At 34.9% G+C, this 16,450-nt stretch overlaps 1 protein-coding gene across 3 annotated transcripts; it reads left to right on the top strand.

The window, feature by feature from the left end:
* The first annotated feature begins 2,065 nt into the window (after positions 1 to 2,065).
* LOC143468350 (sulfhydryl oxidase 2-like) lies at positions 2,066 to 16,428 on the top strand. 3 transcript variants are annotated; one of them, XM_076965505.1, is made up of 14 exons: positions 2,066 to 3,390; positions 6,698 to 6,810; positions 7,829 to 7,953; positions 8,082 to 8,139; positions 11,198 to 11,327; positions 11,991 to 12,081; positions 12,586 to 12,760; positions 13,001 to 13,136; positions 13,327 to 13,456; positions 14,951 to 15,070; positions 15,255 to 15,387; positions 15,753 to 15,856; positions 15,946 to 16,101; positions 16,227 to 16,428. In XM_076965505.1, the coding sequence occupies exons 1-14, from the start codon at positions 3,218 to 3,220 to the stop codon at positions 16,359 to 16,361; spliced, it is 1,779 nt and encodes a 592-aa protein (XP_076821620.1). In that variant the 5' UTR covers positions 2,066 to 3,217; the 3' UTR covers positions 16,362 to 16,428. The 3 variants fall into 3 exon arrangements, with proteins under 3 accessions (XP_076821620.1, XP_076821621.1, XP_076821623.1); XM_076965506.1 differs by having other exon boundaries at positions 2,069 to 3,390; positions 15,255 to 15,375; XM_076965508.1 differs by lacking the exon at positions 7,829 to 7,953 and having other exon boundaries at positions 3,249 to 3,390.
* The last annotated feature ends 22 nt before the right edge of the window (positions 16,429 to 16,450 follow it).

Here is a 16,450-nt window from a genome sequence, read left to right as displayed (position 1 = left end):
TTTTTATTGTAATCAGATCTCCACTTATATCTACATTTTTTTGGGGTTCACTGCCCTGATCAAGGGGTAGTGAAGGGATGTCATAAGCCTCGGAGTTATGCCATTTGACAGTAGGCTACTATTAAATCGAAATCAATTCGAGATATCCCCTATAGGGCCTATACGCAACAAGCCATCGTTTCCCACATTATCCCACACGTCACTCCACTTGTCCCTGTGAGCAGCAGATGTCCCATTAGGGCCATTACCCATCACGCATCGTGTTTCCACATTGCCACACACGTTGCATAAATCGTCCCTGTGAGCAGCGGATAGTGACGTTTTAACCAGTACAATATGTGATACAAATATTACGTCACCAGAAGTCCCAAACAAACGCAAAGCATTGATACCATACACCAGGGGTGGCCAGACCTGCTTCATGCTCGAGCCGCATATAACATATTCCAGTTTTAAAAGAGCCACAACACAAACACAACAAAAAACACGAATTTATTCACTCACAAAGAAGTGTAGCTATTGATTAACATTAGTGCTACGTGGTGATACTATGAGTCTCCAATTGGGCTTCACCAACTCTTTTTGCAATTGTTATTATAACCGTAACCAAGACTTAAAACTAGGTCAGCCCTGACGTACAGCTTCAATCTGACAGTTTACTTAACTACAGTGTACAAGTTAGCACACTTCTGTACAATAATGTACTTTTTGGAGTGTAATTTGATTATTGCTAACAACGAGTCCATTGTTACTACGTGTGATAGAACGCATTGTTTCATAATCTGATCAAACAACTCGTCTAGACCGGGAAAATTGCATGTCTAATTCAACAATGCTAATTCATTAAAGAGCCGCAATCAAAGGCTCAAAGAGCCGCAGTTTGGCCACCCCTGCCATACACCATTATTGTCCAGCGACGTTGAAGATTGCCCCGGTCACATGCAAGTTGAAAAAAACCAGAGCCAGGAAACGAAAAATTCACTCCAGAAGTTAACGAAGCAATGAATGAAGACTCAATTAAGCCGTGTCGGTTGTTGGAAAGTGCAGAACCGTAATCTATGTACACTCAACAATCCGGTATGGTATCCCAAGTTCAGCCATGCGTTTATTGGAGAAAGAGCGTGACCGATTGAAAAAACGAAACGTGATATAAAAGAAACAATGTCACTTTGCATTTGCAATATTGGCCTCCTATTTACCCAAGCATACAATTTTAGGTGCGTTGCTAGATAATGTGCTAAATGTCTTAATTAGCCTTTATTCCTCGGAATTCTTGTGCAGATCTGATGATATTATAATGTTATTAGTGGTATATTTCATGCATTTAACAACAATTAAGCGCTGTACTATATTTTGGCCGTGTTGTAGTATATGCGACACATTATTACATCCGAATTACGTCATTCGTTACCACAGCGCTTAATTCACGTTATCAATATAAGTCTAGCATTGGCAGTCATACTGAACGTATCTCTATTTTGTGCTCTGAAAGCAATAACCGTTTCGTTGTAAATCAATAATATAATTATATTCAAGAACATTGTCAGTTTGTTTATTGTACTGTGATCCCCAACTAATATATCAGTGTTTAAAAACACGCATATCAATAGAATCAGATTAACAAACAATCGATTAATTACTAACAACTAATTACCACCAAAACAATCTAGTAAGAACACTGTCAGTTGGCAGAAGGCTGAAAGTTAACTTTAACCAACAACTGAAGCCGATAACCCTTCAATAAATGACCTCGTTTCGAGTGCCACTTATGTTGTTTGTACTATATCAGCGAATGCCTGGATATCATGTAGTAAATACAAAAATAACCCAGAAACAAAAAAGTAGATTGAGTTTGATTCCATCAACAGAACATTTATTAATAATAGGAAACTTATTAAACGCTTATTAATAATAATTAATTAATCCACATAGTTTCTAAAATACTAGCGGAAACCCTGCTATCATTTTAGATACTATGATTCGATGAGGAGTCTGCCAGAATGGTGGTGGTGGTTTATCTCCTTGTTGCGGCTGGTCAAACTTGGGTATGGTACAGTAGTAGAGAATGTCTCAAACATACAAAATGAGGGCAAGCGCCAGTAACAGCAAACGTTATCAATAAAACCTTTTCGTCATTGTTGAGAGTTCACGTTTATTTCTTAGTTTTAAAATTTAAACAGTCCTATAAGTATTAAAATATGTATGCTGATGTATTCGAAATGGGGACGTATGTTTTAACGTTACTGACGCAGAAATGATGCCGCTGATGTGTAAGTGTAACGTCAATAAAACGTCAGCGTTGAGGGTGGATGTTTATTTAATAGTTTTAAACAGTGCTAGCATTGAAATAGTTCATGTATCGAATGGGTGCATACGTTACCGCAAAAGCAAAGGATCTAACAGAATTGAGATGGTTAGCAATTCTATAGATAGACCATTGTGTTAGATCCTTTGTAATATTTGAGCTATTATGTACTTCCAAAATCTATGACCACACCAATATCTACATGCAGTGTGTAATATTAGAGTGTCCAGGCAAGTTGTAATATTTTTTAAATATGCAGTACTTTAAATCTCTGTTGCAAGTACGTTATAGTATAGTATTTTCGTGATTTTCTTAATCACAGCTGTTTATGGGAACGTTGAGATGTGCTATTTTAGATAGTTTCATTTGTTTACTTGTTTTTGTGCAATTGAAGGCAGCATTATCATGCCCTCGCTCACCCTGGCCACAGATTATAGGATCTCGATCCTATGGATATTGTTCTTTTAGCGGGGTTTTATTGTTATCATCCAACGTGCACAATAACCGTTTCTTAGCATACCCTCAACATTTCCCTGAATTTGGTGTTTTTGGTGTAAATATTCATAGCTTATCCGTTTTCTGGTTTGCTCTAGTTTGATTTAATTTTACCGGAAACCCATGGATTCTGGGTTTGGTGCCCTTGCTAACCTTCCATCGCTGTATCACCCCTGTAATTTACATCCTGCTCGTTTTAAGCTCTCGAGACTTTGCCGCTTTTCCCCATTCATTGATTGTTTATGAGCGTATTTGTACTGTAACCAGTTTGTAATGAGGTAAGCACCATACTTTTCGCTCCCCACAGTTAAAGGCAAAAATATAGAATACAATACAATGATTGGACTGGGTTAGATTTTGTAATGGGACAAAGCTTAAGGATTAAACGATATACATTTTTAGATAACATTGTCAACAATGAAGCTTTTTTGCACTTCGACATTAGTATTCATTTTCTTTGCTTGTGTAATATGTTTTGATGTTACAAAGAACAAGGTAGCTGGATTGAAGGATCAAAAGTCATCAAGCAAACTTTTCAGTGTGTATAATGCATCAGGTTATGTGATTAACCTTGATGGTGATAGTTTCAGGTTTGTATATTGATGTAATTAAAAATAAGTTATCGAAAAATGTAGCAATCTTCATATATCAGCAGCTCTGTTCTAACGCAATTATATAGCATACAACTTTGGCTCGCAGTCTTGCATAGTTTTGGTATCTGTACATTTTCTTCATGTATTAATACTTCAGTACATTTTCAAAACTGGAAACTTGCCATAATTTTGTACTTTGTCACATATGTGTACAAAGACATACGTTGATACTTGTACAGTTAAATATACTTGTGCGCTATGGGGAATATGTGCACTCTGTGTGATATTAAGACTGTTATGCATCAGGCGTATGACATGTTTATGCGCGTGCAACATTTAACTATAACTAAGTTATGTAGTGTAGCAGAATTTGTCTACAACAGTGGCTCAAGGGGAAACAAAAAAATTGCTGTACACTAACCACAAACTTCCATTGTGGATAATTCACTGTAAAGTTTGACAAAAATGCATTTATATTTTGTTGAGCTACGAGACATTATGTAAGCCATTGGTTCCCAACTTGTATGAAGTCCCAACACACTAACTCAGTGTTTCTCACCCACTGGGTTGTGACCTAAAATTGGGTCGCCATGTAAGATTCAAAAATCATGTTTTTCTGGACTTCAGCCACATTGTCAAAAACACAATGCGGTTTACACAATCTATGCTGTACTCAATGCTGCTGCTAATGCAACGCTTTTATCTTTGTTGTCTTATGTATTACCATTATGCACACTTTAGATGTTTTCTGTTCATCGTAGCTATTACGTTTGTGACTATCTGGTCCTCTATACATCAGCACAAATTTTAGTTCGTACAGTTTGTGGCAAAAAAATTTAATGAGAAGTTTAATGTACTGACACACCAAGCACAAGTTGTTGAAATTTAAATTAAATACAAAACCATTAAACAAACAAAAAATAATCAAACAGTGTAATTGATTGGCAGTTTTTGGAAGCTTTTGATTACATGTTTGTTTGTTCATTAACTTACAGTTAGTCGTACTTGGGTGAAAAGTAGTACCAAACTACACATGTCAACAATTAGGGTTTAAATAACAGCGACTACTTTGTGTGTAATAAGCAAATTTCTTTGCGATTTGTTTAATCTGAAAAAAGATAAAAAATTTACAGATGTGGCAAGTTATCCGTGGTAAGTGTAGCTGTTGGTTAAGCCAATTCACTTCACTAAGTATGTGCATAATAAACGCCATATAGAGTGCACAAACAAATATGGTCATCGTAAAACCGTTTTTATCACTCTTCAAAGGGACCTAGTGATGGCAACTAACCTATCTCTATGGAAAATCAAACTGTTCTTGTCTGGTTCCATATAATGTTGCAGGGACTGCATTGGCATTGGACCATGCCCTTTCTCGCCTTCGAAAATGCATTAAACAGTGCGTGATTGACACATTTATATACAGGCACACATGTGCAGAGGCAGGACCTTCAATTCAATATCACTCAATAATGCACTGCAGTGTTAGACTGACGGTTGATAATAAATTGTTTTACAATGTGTTTCAAAAGTATCTAAACTGAACAAACAAATTGCAGTAACATCTACCCATTCTACTGGTTATAATAAAATGTGGCGAAACTTATTAATTGCTAGTGTAATTATCTAAAAAGGGCTTTCGGAGATATGTGACATTTCAAATTAGACTTACACGGCCATGGCGTCATGTGATGATAACGAGCAGTTTTGTATTTTTATGCAGTTTGTTGTAAGATTTATAAGCAATAGTAACTTTTATAGGGTACCTTACACAATCCTTTAATAAATGTTACGGAAACTGCTGCAACTGTAGAAAAATTGAAATTTTTCTTACGTCCAGTTGTCAATTTTTGAGAATATTTTACTTCATTACAATAACTGTTATGATAGCAATATGTATGTTCAATCAGTGGTGTAGTTGAACGTGTTAAAGTGGAATTCAACCTGGATAGCGGCCAAAAATATAATGCTTAAAGTAGAATATTAGTAAAAATAATATTTATAATTATAATAATATTTAATAAAAATATTAGGAGAATTGATAGATATTTCATGTTTATTTCTTGCTTATATTATGGCCATTAAGATATAATATGAGTTGCAGCAAAACATTGAGTACTGTACTTTTTTAAGTCAAACCTTTTCGGTACCATCAAGTTTTCGGTATAAACTCGAAGCAATTTGTATCTTTACTACGTGCATTGTGCATACGCTGCAATCTACAACTGCATTAAGCTTATAGCACACATGGTGATTGTGCACAAATTTAGTAAGATTGGACACAAGGTACTAGATCAGGGATGTCCAACCTTTTATTAAAGTGGGCCGCATTGTCACTTGAAATAATTCAATGGGCCGCAGAACCTATTAAATTTCAAGAAAAATGGGTACATAAAGTACATATTTTTGGAGTGAAAATGACTAACGGGCCGCACAAAAATCTCAGGCGGGCCGCAGGTTGGACATCCCTGTACTAGATACATGTGTAAATGTTTGTAGGCTACATACAGGGATCTGTTGTAAAGACACAAACATCATTCTTCAATTTGAATCTTATATAAGACCTACTTTTCCATCTGGTTGATCAATGAAATTAATTTGCTACATTTCGGTCATAAGTTAATATACTACGTGACATGTTATAATGTATAAAGCTGAATAGTTATAAACTATATAACAAGGTTCAAAACATTTTAGGTGAGTCTCACAAACAATGCTATACTCTCAATTGTTTCATGAACATGATTAGTATGTTAATTGAAGCGAAACTTAAATGGTGTGAGGTTATGAACAGAGCTTGCAATGCACAACATGGTTATGTTACATTAATGGTTGTTCGTCATTTTCCTCATTATCCACAATTATGACAACGCTGGCTGTAGCATTCACATTTTGTAATATTGCAATGTTTATAGTCAATAAGAAGTTGCAAACAAGAAAATACAATGAGTGAAAAGAAATAGACATAAAACGCCTATGGCCCCAAAATGCATATGATTACAGAGGAAAAAAGATTTAATCAATGTTTTTTTCTAATAAGCTGTTCATATCTTTAGGTGAAGGTAAAAACTAATTTGACATGTGCAACCCCTGTTTTCCCATTAGTTAAAAATTCCCACAGTTTTAGAAACACTGTGTTACATGATCAATAAAAGGTCGATGACAGATAGATGAAACGACAGTTTTGTAGTGTAAGCAGATTAAAAGTTTGCAATCCAGTTACACTGTATAGATTTAAAAAGGTCTGGCAGCCCACTGTTTGCCTATTCTTGCTTAATATATTGCTAATAATAAGCCTTTTTAGGGGTCTGACGTACAACAGTACAAATGCCTGGTTTGTTAAATTCTATTCGAGATGGTGTGGGCATTGTAAAACTTTTGCTTCAACCTATTCACAACTTGCTGATGATATTAAAGGTACAATTTTTATCATATGTGTCATAAAAGTAACCGGACTGATTACGCTATGTTTAAGGCACGCCTGGGATTGAAAAGTGGTTTTCATGATAATGTTGCTTAATTTTCTTGCAACTAATTCGTAAAAAACACTTTCTACTTTCGTTGTCTGCAATTATCCAGTGAGTGCTTTAGCACTTAATGAACAATCATGGTCATGTCTTTTGCCATATAACTATACATCGGTTTGGAAAGTTTGCAAACTACATTTCGATATTCTAAAGGTTTAAGTTACTTTTTTTATTTTCTGTGGACCTTTGTTTTATAAAAAATATTACTTCTGACTGAATGGCAAATTTTCACAGATATTGTATATGTTGTGGACATTGAACAAAGGTTTTTGTAAAAAACATTAGACATTGGAATTTTTCGAATTTTTGGGTGGTTACGGTGAAATGTAGGTATGTTACCCACAAGTCCAATTTTCCAATAAACCAATTCATGTTTAAAGCACTTAAAAATAGCAGGTTTGATTTGGTCGATTTGCTATAAATAGGGTGGTTTGTGAAATACCATTTAATGCCTTTCCTTCCTAACAAAGTTTCCGCTCATAATGTCCTATCTAAGGTTTAAGCAAGCAGGAGTTGTGATCTTAATGAGCTAAGCAGACCTCCTCCCTCCGTTCCATATGAATTTCCATTTGGTAAAGTTTAAAAAATCGTACGAGGAACGCATTTTCTGGCTGTAAAGGTGGAGTTGAAGGTGCTGCAGAGCATCTCAAAAGATGCATTGCCCTTTATAGAGGATTACTTGGCAAGGGAAAATGTGTAGCCTTGATTTCTTGGTAATAAACAATTTTGTAGCCAGCCTCGATACTTTTATGACACACCACATACTATAGTAGGATAATGTATAGAAAATCAGTCTTAACGCAATGTTTAACTAATATTTTAACCCAAAGCACTTTTAGTATGTGCTGTACATACCAAACTTAATGTTTATATTTCACTATATTCTTTAGTAGGCTATGCTTTTTCAGATTGGCAACCAGTAGTTAAACTAGGTGCCGTTGATTGTGCTGGAAAATCTTCAACCGGAAAAGACAATGGGATGAAATTGTGCTTTACAAAGCCATTTTATATTGGTGGTTTGCCTGATTTTCGGGTATAAGAATAAGCAGATCTACAATGAATGGTTTTATTAGTCTCTTCATCTGTTAACAATTAAGGCTCACGTATTAATTTCCTAAAAAAAGGTTTTTAGATATTGTTTGACCTCATTAAATTTTGCAGTTTATTCCTGCGTTTAATACAACACATGATTTCGGTGGAATTCGAAGAAAATTTGAAGGTGTGTTAGAGTTTCATAACTAAGAACTATATGAAATAGTTAGAAAATTTTAAATTAAGAAAAAGTATTTAAAAATTCACTTATCAAATCCTTACTAACACTAGAACCACTGAGAGTTTTATAGTTAAATGTCATTTTTAATTGTGCATCTACCTAGACCGACTGAGCGTGTCAACTGGCGCACACAATCAGGCTGCTGTGTTCAATAGGCTACAATACAATATAAGCTTATTTGTGGTACAGTAAGGTGGGACAAACAAACTCATCTCGCAAACTACAGTTTGGTAACCCTGCGTTTAAAGTCTCCAGAATGACTACTACATTGGAAATTAGAACAAGTTGGTACTAGTCTGTTTCTAAGCCATAAAGAAGCATCATTGGAGTCAAACCAGTATTGGAACAATTTCACTCCAACATTTTGCTTTGCAGTAAAATTCAACCTGATTTATTTCGAGATTTTTGACCTTAGTGAATACTAGCACATGATTTCAAGCAGTGTAGGTTAGAAGGAAGAATAACAAGGACTGCTACAATGCTATTGTACTATGAAATTGCTGATATCAGTAAAAGAACGTTCAATTCTCTGCATATATTGCATGCCACTTCTTGTGAAATGTTTTAGGTGAAAAACAGAAGCTGTTTTTATTCTAGAATCTGAAATAATACAAATGTATAGGTTAATGTCATTGATCAGATGAGATGACTATGGTATACTTTGAAATAGCTACATGAACAATGTGGCCCTCTCTCATGTTTTGCGATAGTCTTAACAGAGCTCTGGTTATTTGTTAGCTTCTGTTCCAAGACATTTGCAAATCAAACAACAGCAGCTGAAAGCTTATACAACTCGTGGTTGTAGATCAGGGGTGTCAAACTCAATCGCACCAGGGGCCAAAACTCAAAACTTATTTAACGCCGCGGGCCGTAAGGATAAAACTTGATGGAACGTTTCGTGGCCCGAGTACATGAATTGACAGCGAAACAACACCAAATTTTTGATGTTTTTGACGATTTTTGACCGGGCTATTTTTGATTATTCTTCTCCTACATCATTATGTTTCATTCATCTCCTTGTAAAAGCATTAAAGAATTAACAAACAATAAAGAAAAAAGCAGCCCAGATTTCAAGCGTTAGAATAAATCGACTTATTCTATCGTATGATGGGGCAACTTCTGTGCTGCTGTATTGTGCGATTTGTTATAATCTTGTTTCTTGCTTGAAAAAAGTAAGTTATACTGTACAATGATCTCACGGGCCGGAAATAGTTCAATGTATAAATAAGCATGGCGGGCCAAGTTTTATCGTAAAGCGGGCCGGATTTGGCCCGCAGGCCGGGAGTTTGACACGTATGTTGTAGATAATACTGGACAGCTGCAAGTGATAATAGCCGAAAAAATTCAGATATTCCATAAAAGGAATATTCCATAAACATCAAAACTGACAGAAACAATAACAAAAAATTCGATTTGTACAACAACTGTCCGAAAACAGTATATGTGGCCTTGATTAAATGCAAATAACAATTTTATTCTTTTCACTTTCAAAAGCTACTGCTCAAGCTCAAAATTGTGGTTTATATCTGGAAGATTGCTGTTGTACTACTGTAGTTTATGTTTTTATTTTAACATTAGAAACGTAAAAAACGCATTATTTCCTTGAATCTGTGTCTCGATAGAGTTTTGTTGAACATCTTACACCGCCAGACTGCATCCCACAAACTTTCCACTGGCAGACCTCTCTGTCCTAAAATCCCTCTTGCAATAACCAGTCCAATAAATTTGTCCAGTTCATCAAGTGTCACATCCCAGTTGATTCTGCCAGAAATGCATTGGGCTTCAGATACAGTGTATTTTCTTATATTTCTGAGCATTGCCTCGTCAAACAAAACACGAAAAGATGACAGTTGGCTGCTTTCAATAATTCTGCTCGTTGCAAATGCAGTTGGGCCAGGCTTGAAGCTCAGTATGTGTTGCTGTTGCAAGCGTCCTCGTTGCACATGAGAAATGGCCAAAGCTTGCCAAGCTGTTCCGTCTTTTCCGATCAAGTCCTGATTCACCCGCACTTAATTCTGGGAATCGCTGTCATCATCTTCACTAGCACTATCAATGTCTGATTCTTTCCCACTTGAATCAAGCTCCACTTCTTCTGCATCGTTTATAAATGGGTCATCTAGCTCGCTGTCAGAGTATTCACCATCTGAGCAGTCTGCTGGAATGTTTTGTAATCGCAACAAAGCCTGCTGCGCAGTAAAACGTCTTGGCATATTGGATACACTACATGAAACGTACCATAAAAACTCGCATGTGCTAAACGATTTTATTGCAGACAACAGTAAAGTCACTGTACAACAGCCTTCCCTGCCTTTCCTACTTCTAAATGTCCACTGTTCGCAAGCACGTGCTACTCTCGAATAAAATCGCCCAGCCCAAATATCTACTCGAGAAACTATCCCAATCCTAGTTTTACATCACAAAGCTCAATTACACCTCAGACAATGCTGATTATCACATTGTTCAATTTTTTCACGTTGTAATGATTCTGTACACTGCAATCACGCCTTCTGTAGACTCAATATGAAGTTTTACGCTGTGTGCGTCAATTAACGGGCTTGGTCGTTCTAGGTAGACATGTGCCTAAATTTCCGGTTTAAATCGTAAACCCCTAAAAGTCAGACAAACTGAGCGTTGTAAGAAATAAATAATTATCAAGAAATTTCAGCATAAAAAGATGATGTCCGGCGGAAATACAAGAAATTGAATACTTAAAATGTGTCAATTGGCGCGCTTGGTCGTTCTAGTGTTAAATAAATTAACACATTGTGTCTGGTAATTATATTACTGTGCCACCAATGACATTCACAGACATTTTTACCTCAAGCTTAATTTTCTGATAAACTAAGTGGATGATTTGCAGCTTGTCTGCATAGATGAGTCAATTGCCACATTCAGTCGTTTTAGGCATTTAATAATTATGGTAGTTCCAGTGCTAAAACTGACATGTAAATTGTATAGCCAAACCTTTATGTTATGTCGCTTACAGTTGTATTACATCACACAGGCAAAAAAATTTTTGACAATGCTGGTAAAGTTAAAGAAGATTCTGATTCACTGGAAAAAGTCAGGGAGAGCATTCTCAATTTTCTTGTTGACTGCTCCAAGAAACAGTTTAACTTCCTGCAATTTATGAAGTATATTTGACATTTTATCCCATATTGTAGATGTATAAATATTCTATATATTTACATTGATTGGATATGATGCTTATAATTATAACGATTTCGATGCATGCAGTTCGATGTACTATTCAAAGCTGTTTGTAATCATTCTTTCTGTTTGCTATTATTCACCAAATTTAAGGTTTAATTTCTTGGAAATTTTCCTCTAAGACAGCATTCAACAGTATATATATCCAATAACATTAACTAACACATACTGAGCTGCATTATAAACTAATTATTCATGCTTAGGTATATGTAGATGCAAGACATAATTGTTTTGGGAGTAGTATGGTTCTCCTTTCAATAAAACATTTTCATTGCAAAGGAGCTATTATTGCATTTTTCTACGCTCACTCTGCAGTTAGTTGGTAAGTTATGTTACCTGATATAGCCTAATATGAAAATGTGTAACTGGGATGTAACCTTTCTGTAGTATTTTAACGCTGCTTTTAACTGTAATTAGTGGCTAAATGTTGGCTAAAAGGTGCAGTATTGGTGTTTTTTCATTAAAATCTTTCCGTTATCAGTGTGACCAAATTTTTCTAGTTTAGTTACGATGCATAGTGTACAAATTTGTAAAATTGTTTTATTCAGAAGTTTTAAATAATATTTTTTAACTTTCTGTCTGTGTAGACAAAAAGAATTGGTGAAACATTTGAAGCAAACAGATGGTTCACACTTTGTTCTCATTTTAGAAAAACATTCTTCGTTTATTGGAAAAATGGTAAGACATTGATGTAAATTATCTAGCTTGGATAATATTCCCAAGAAATGCATCATCTTGCGCTTATGATCTGGGGTGCTGTGCCAATTTTTAGATGCCAGAGCTTTGTAGGGCGTGACAGTAGCCTGCTATTTCTTATATATTGCTTTTGCATGTGTCCCATTTCATGTTCGCATTCACTAATTAGTATTACTATCGTAAAAGGAATTTGAGTTCCAAGCAAATAATCAACAAGATTCATGTATTTTATCAAATTAAGAAGTTATTAACAATTTATTGCTGCCTGAGCTCACAGAGGTGTCGGAGCGTCACTGCTCCCCTGGTCCTCCATAAATGCAAAAAATACTAGTGAAAAATGATACTTCTTAAAATTTAACACGAACGTCTAAATAGCTGAATTAATTTTTAGCTGCTTGATGAAGATAGTTTTGTTGGTTTTGATTACATTTGTGGAATGCCGGCTACTAAAATATTTGAACAAATGCTTTTATTTCCATCTAACAGATTATTTTGGATATGCTGCAATATACAAACGTGAAAGTAAGGAGGGCATCTATAAAAAACAAGAAGATTGGCAAGCTCCTTCATGAAAGATTCAGTTACATTCATGGTGATTCATCTCATCCAGTTGCATTGGTGTTATCCCATAACAATTTACAACTTTTTGATGATCCTTCAAGTTAGTATTCAGGGTTGTAAGAAAATACTTGAATTTGTATTACTTGTTTCTAGTTTCCGTTTTCTTCTTATGTTCATCTATGCATCAATTAACTCGTTGGTTTTTTATGCCTCTCTTTGCTTTTATGGCTTGAATGTTGTTTTAAAAAGTATTCTATTCTAATTAGCGGTATTTAAACTTTAGTGAGTTTTCTGATTTTTCTAAAATGTTGCCACACACAAATATTCTTTAAACGCTTAGATTTGCGGCACAATGTTACAACATATCTAAAGTCAATGGCAACAGTGAAGAAGTTGTTTCCACCGGCTATTCCTCAACAGTCAGTTGCTGAAGATGTACAGAAAGTTGATATTGCAAATGTGTTATCATATGACAGGTTAATATAATTATAGTTAATGGAATGTGATCAGGCTTGTGACCAGGTTTAACTATCTCATAGTCAAGGTGTTGAAAAATTTTTCTGAAAAACAGTTTTGATTTGCTTTCCGTAAATTTTTACATTTTGCTTTCTGAAATAATTGGATGCTGTTGCTTCCTAGTACTTAATAAAACAGTTTAAATTCTAGGTCAAAAGTATATATGAGTGATCTTGAAGCTGCATTATTCCATTCTTTTCATAAGGAAGTTGGAGCAATGAAAGTCATTGAAGAGGGTGACTTTGACCATTTGGTGGAATACATAAATGTGCTACATAAGGTTGTTGTGTAATTCATTGATGTTCTGTAATAATTTATTTTGAAGGTTCACTGGCATTACTATGCTAGCATTTCAAAATTTGCAATTTTGTAGTTTTAAAAGCAAGTCAGTAAGCTTGACACGTTTTGTTTATGTTTTGTTTGTCTTTATCATTTAGTAATTAGTCGGTTAACTTGTGACCACCGTAATCTGAAGTAGCAGAATGTAACAGTTGGAAAACAAGGTTGTTGATGGCTGAACCGTGTTAAATCAGTATATTGTAAAATGAAATAGTAAAATATATAGCAACACTTTAGGAATTACTTTTTATTTAACAAACAAAAGCTTTTGCAAGCATGGGCTTGCATCATCAGGTGTACTATAAGATGACCTAGATAGGAAACAGAAATATTTCCTACGTAAATTTGTGCTTTTTATGTGAATGACACAGTTAAAATGTATGTAGAGATGCGCAAAACGTAATGTTTAATTACAGAATATTCCAGAGTAATTTGAAAGTAAAAAAGTCTTGCGACAACAGTTTATTTTCTTTGTCGCTTCAAGTAAGATTACAGTTGTCAAGCTGACATCGTGTTATTTAATTCAAAATGACTAAAATTCAAGTGATGCTTGGTCTTGACTTGTGAAAAGGAAACACCAAATCGGACTATGTATGCCAATAAACATAGTTAATTCAGATGTAATGTATAGCAGAAATTTATTTTTGTATCAGCCTCAATCCAACCAATACCAATATGTAAAATTGGCCAACCATCTAATTGGCAATTTATCATATCTTAACATTACCAAGAATTGAACTTGATCACCCCCATTTTACCAAGATTTTGATGTGTATATATTTATTTCAAAAAGGGCTATTTTATATATCGGTAATGATTAGCATATTAAGAGGATTACATAGTTGAATCTGCTTAATAAATCCATCCGCGTATTAAATCCAATTCGTTTTGTAATAATTTTTGTAAAAAAAATTTATGTATTGTACGTACATATTCTCAATCGATTCAAAATCTACTGTACAAACAAACTGGGATTACAGTTTATTGTGTTATCAACCAAACTGCATCAAAAAACATGGATATGCTTTACTCTATGAAGAGACAAATGGATGACATCTTGTAGCAACATTTCCACCCATACAGACCACGCTAGATCAGTTTTTTGCATTCCCCGCTGATAAATAAATATTGTGCAATGTACTATATTAAAATATGTGTGCTTCTTTTTGTATAGTGTACTCATTTCTTTTGTGACGGATAATAAATCCACTGCTTATTAAATCCAAAATTGCTTAGGACGGAGGTGGATTTATTAAGCGGTTTCTACTGTATTGACAAATTCTAAATTTTTTATAATTACCACAAGTTTTTTGTTATTGCAGAACAAATCACTTTTTTGCTTTAGTAATGTTCTTGTATGATTTTCTATTTGATTGCTGTTTTGTTTGTTATTTTCATTGTATTACGTGTCATAAGATGTATTTTATCTATGTAGTATTTTCCTGGAACAGAAAAAGTGATGACTTACTTAACAAGCTTAAAGCAGTCACTACGAAGCAAAAGAAAAAGGCTGAATTGGAACCAATGGCATCAAATTTTGAATGCATCTAAAAAAGTAAGGTTTCTAAATGTTTACCAAAAATCCAAAATTTGTGTGCTTTTTGTAAGGTATGGCCAATTTTAAACAACAACATAAAAACTTATACACTATTAATAATTATGCAAATTGCATAAGCATTCTGTCAGCTTTGCAGTTGCTTCACTACATGGATATTTCAAATTTTTTTGGCACGTTTTAGATTGTTCCTTTAAGAGAGAAATACATTGGATGCCTGAGTACACAGCCAGGATTGCGTGAGTTTCCCTGTGCTCTGTGGCAGTTATTTCATGTTCTTGTGGGTCAAGCAAATGGCTCTAATCGTACGTTTTTTGGTTTGTATTTATTTTGTAACTTATTCTGTAGTAATCTATTGGCTTACATCAGGGCTGCCCAAAGTGTGGCCTGCATAAAAAGTTTTTGTGACCCGCTACCAGTCTCACAGTTCAAGTTAACGTAATTGAACCTAACTGCAAGAAAGGTTTGGCGGTTAGTTTAGTTACATTTTTCCAGTTTCAACTGTCGAAAGTCAGAAAATATTTATATTATAGATTTGATAAGTTATTGGCTGAAAAGCGAATGTTTTAATTGGAAATTTTAGGTTAAAAAGCTGTGGCCTGTCAAGGCCGAAGAATAATGTAATGTGACTCATTCACTTGGAACTTTTGGCACCACTGACTTACATTGATGCATTTTTCAGAGTGTTTTCAAGTTTTGCAAGCAATGAGAAATTACATAACTAGTTTTTTTGCATGTGTGGAATGTCGTACCCATTGGCAGGATGCAACAACGGACCTTTCAGTGGTAAGTTGATTAAGCAACTCACATTGCTAAGCTCTAAAAACTCATTGTCCGTTTTGAACCTCATGAGGGCAAGATTTTTTTGGGTATAGGTAAATAATGGAGAACTTTGCTCTTTATACTTATGGAGGAAACACAATGAGGTTAATAGACGTTTGAATGGTTCACCTACAGAAGATCCATACTTTCCCAAGGAACAATGGCCTACCCATCATATGTGTAAACGATGCTGGAATGAAACGACTATGGTAAGAGCATCAACTATTGCTAAACTAATTTTTCAGCATTATTGTTGACTTAGTATTTGGATATTCTTATGCTATGGTAGCACACCGTCAATAATTTACCTAGCTGTTACTATCTACAATAATAGAATTTCAATGTTACGGAGGTGAAAAAGTTCTTGCATCTGTTTTATTCATCTTCCAACCTCTCATTCGAGTATATGGATGATGAGGAAAACAAAACATCACTTCACTGGTCTCCTAGAAAATCCGACGAATTGTAGCCATATACATGTGGTTTTGTAGTGTAGGTTAATAAATGGTTTTGTTGCAATTCATTTACCAACAGGGGGCTATGTGCACAAATTAGTGA

This window comes from Clavelina lepadiformis, chromosome 8 (assembly GCF_947623445.1).
Source record: "Clavelina lepadiformis chromosome 8, kaClaLepa1.1, whole genome shotgun sequence".
In the NCBI taxonomy this organism is placed as follows: domain Eukaryota; kingdom Metazoa; phylum Chordata; class Ascidiacea; order Aplousobranchia; family Clavelinidae; genus Clavelina; species Clavelina lepadiformis.
This window is presented reverse-complemented; position numbering and strand designations above follow the sequence as displayed.

Excerpts from the sequence above, each read along its gene's own strand:
- LOC143468350 (XM_076965505.1), top strand. The coding sequence starts at position 3,218 with ATGAAGCTTTTTTGCACTTCGACATTAGTATTCATTTTCTTTGCTTGT. Across the intron at positions 3,391-6,697 it reads CTTGATGGTGATAGTTTCAG|GGGTCTGACGTACAACAGTA; the intron begins GTTTGTATATTG and ends AAGCCTTTTTAG. Across the intron at positions 11,328-11,990 it reads AACTTCCTGCAATTTATGAA|ACAAAAAGAATTGGTGAAAC; the intron begins GTATATTTGACA and ends CTGTCTGTGTAG.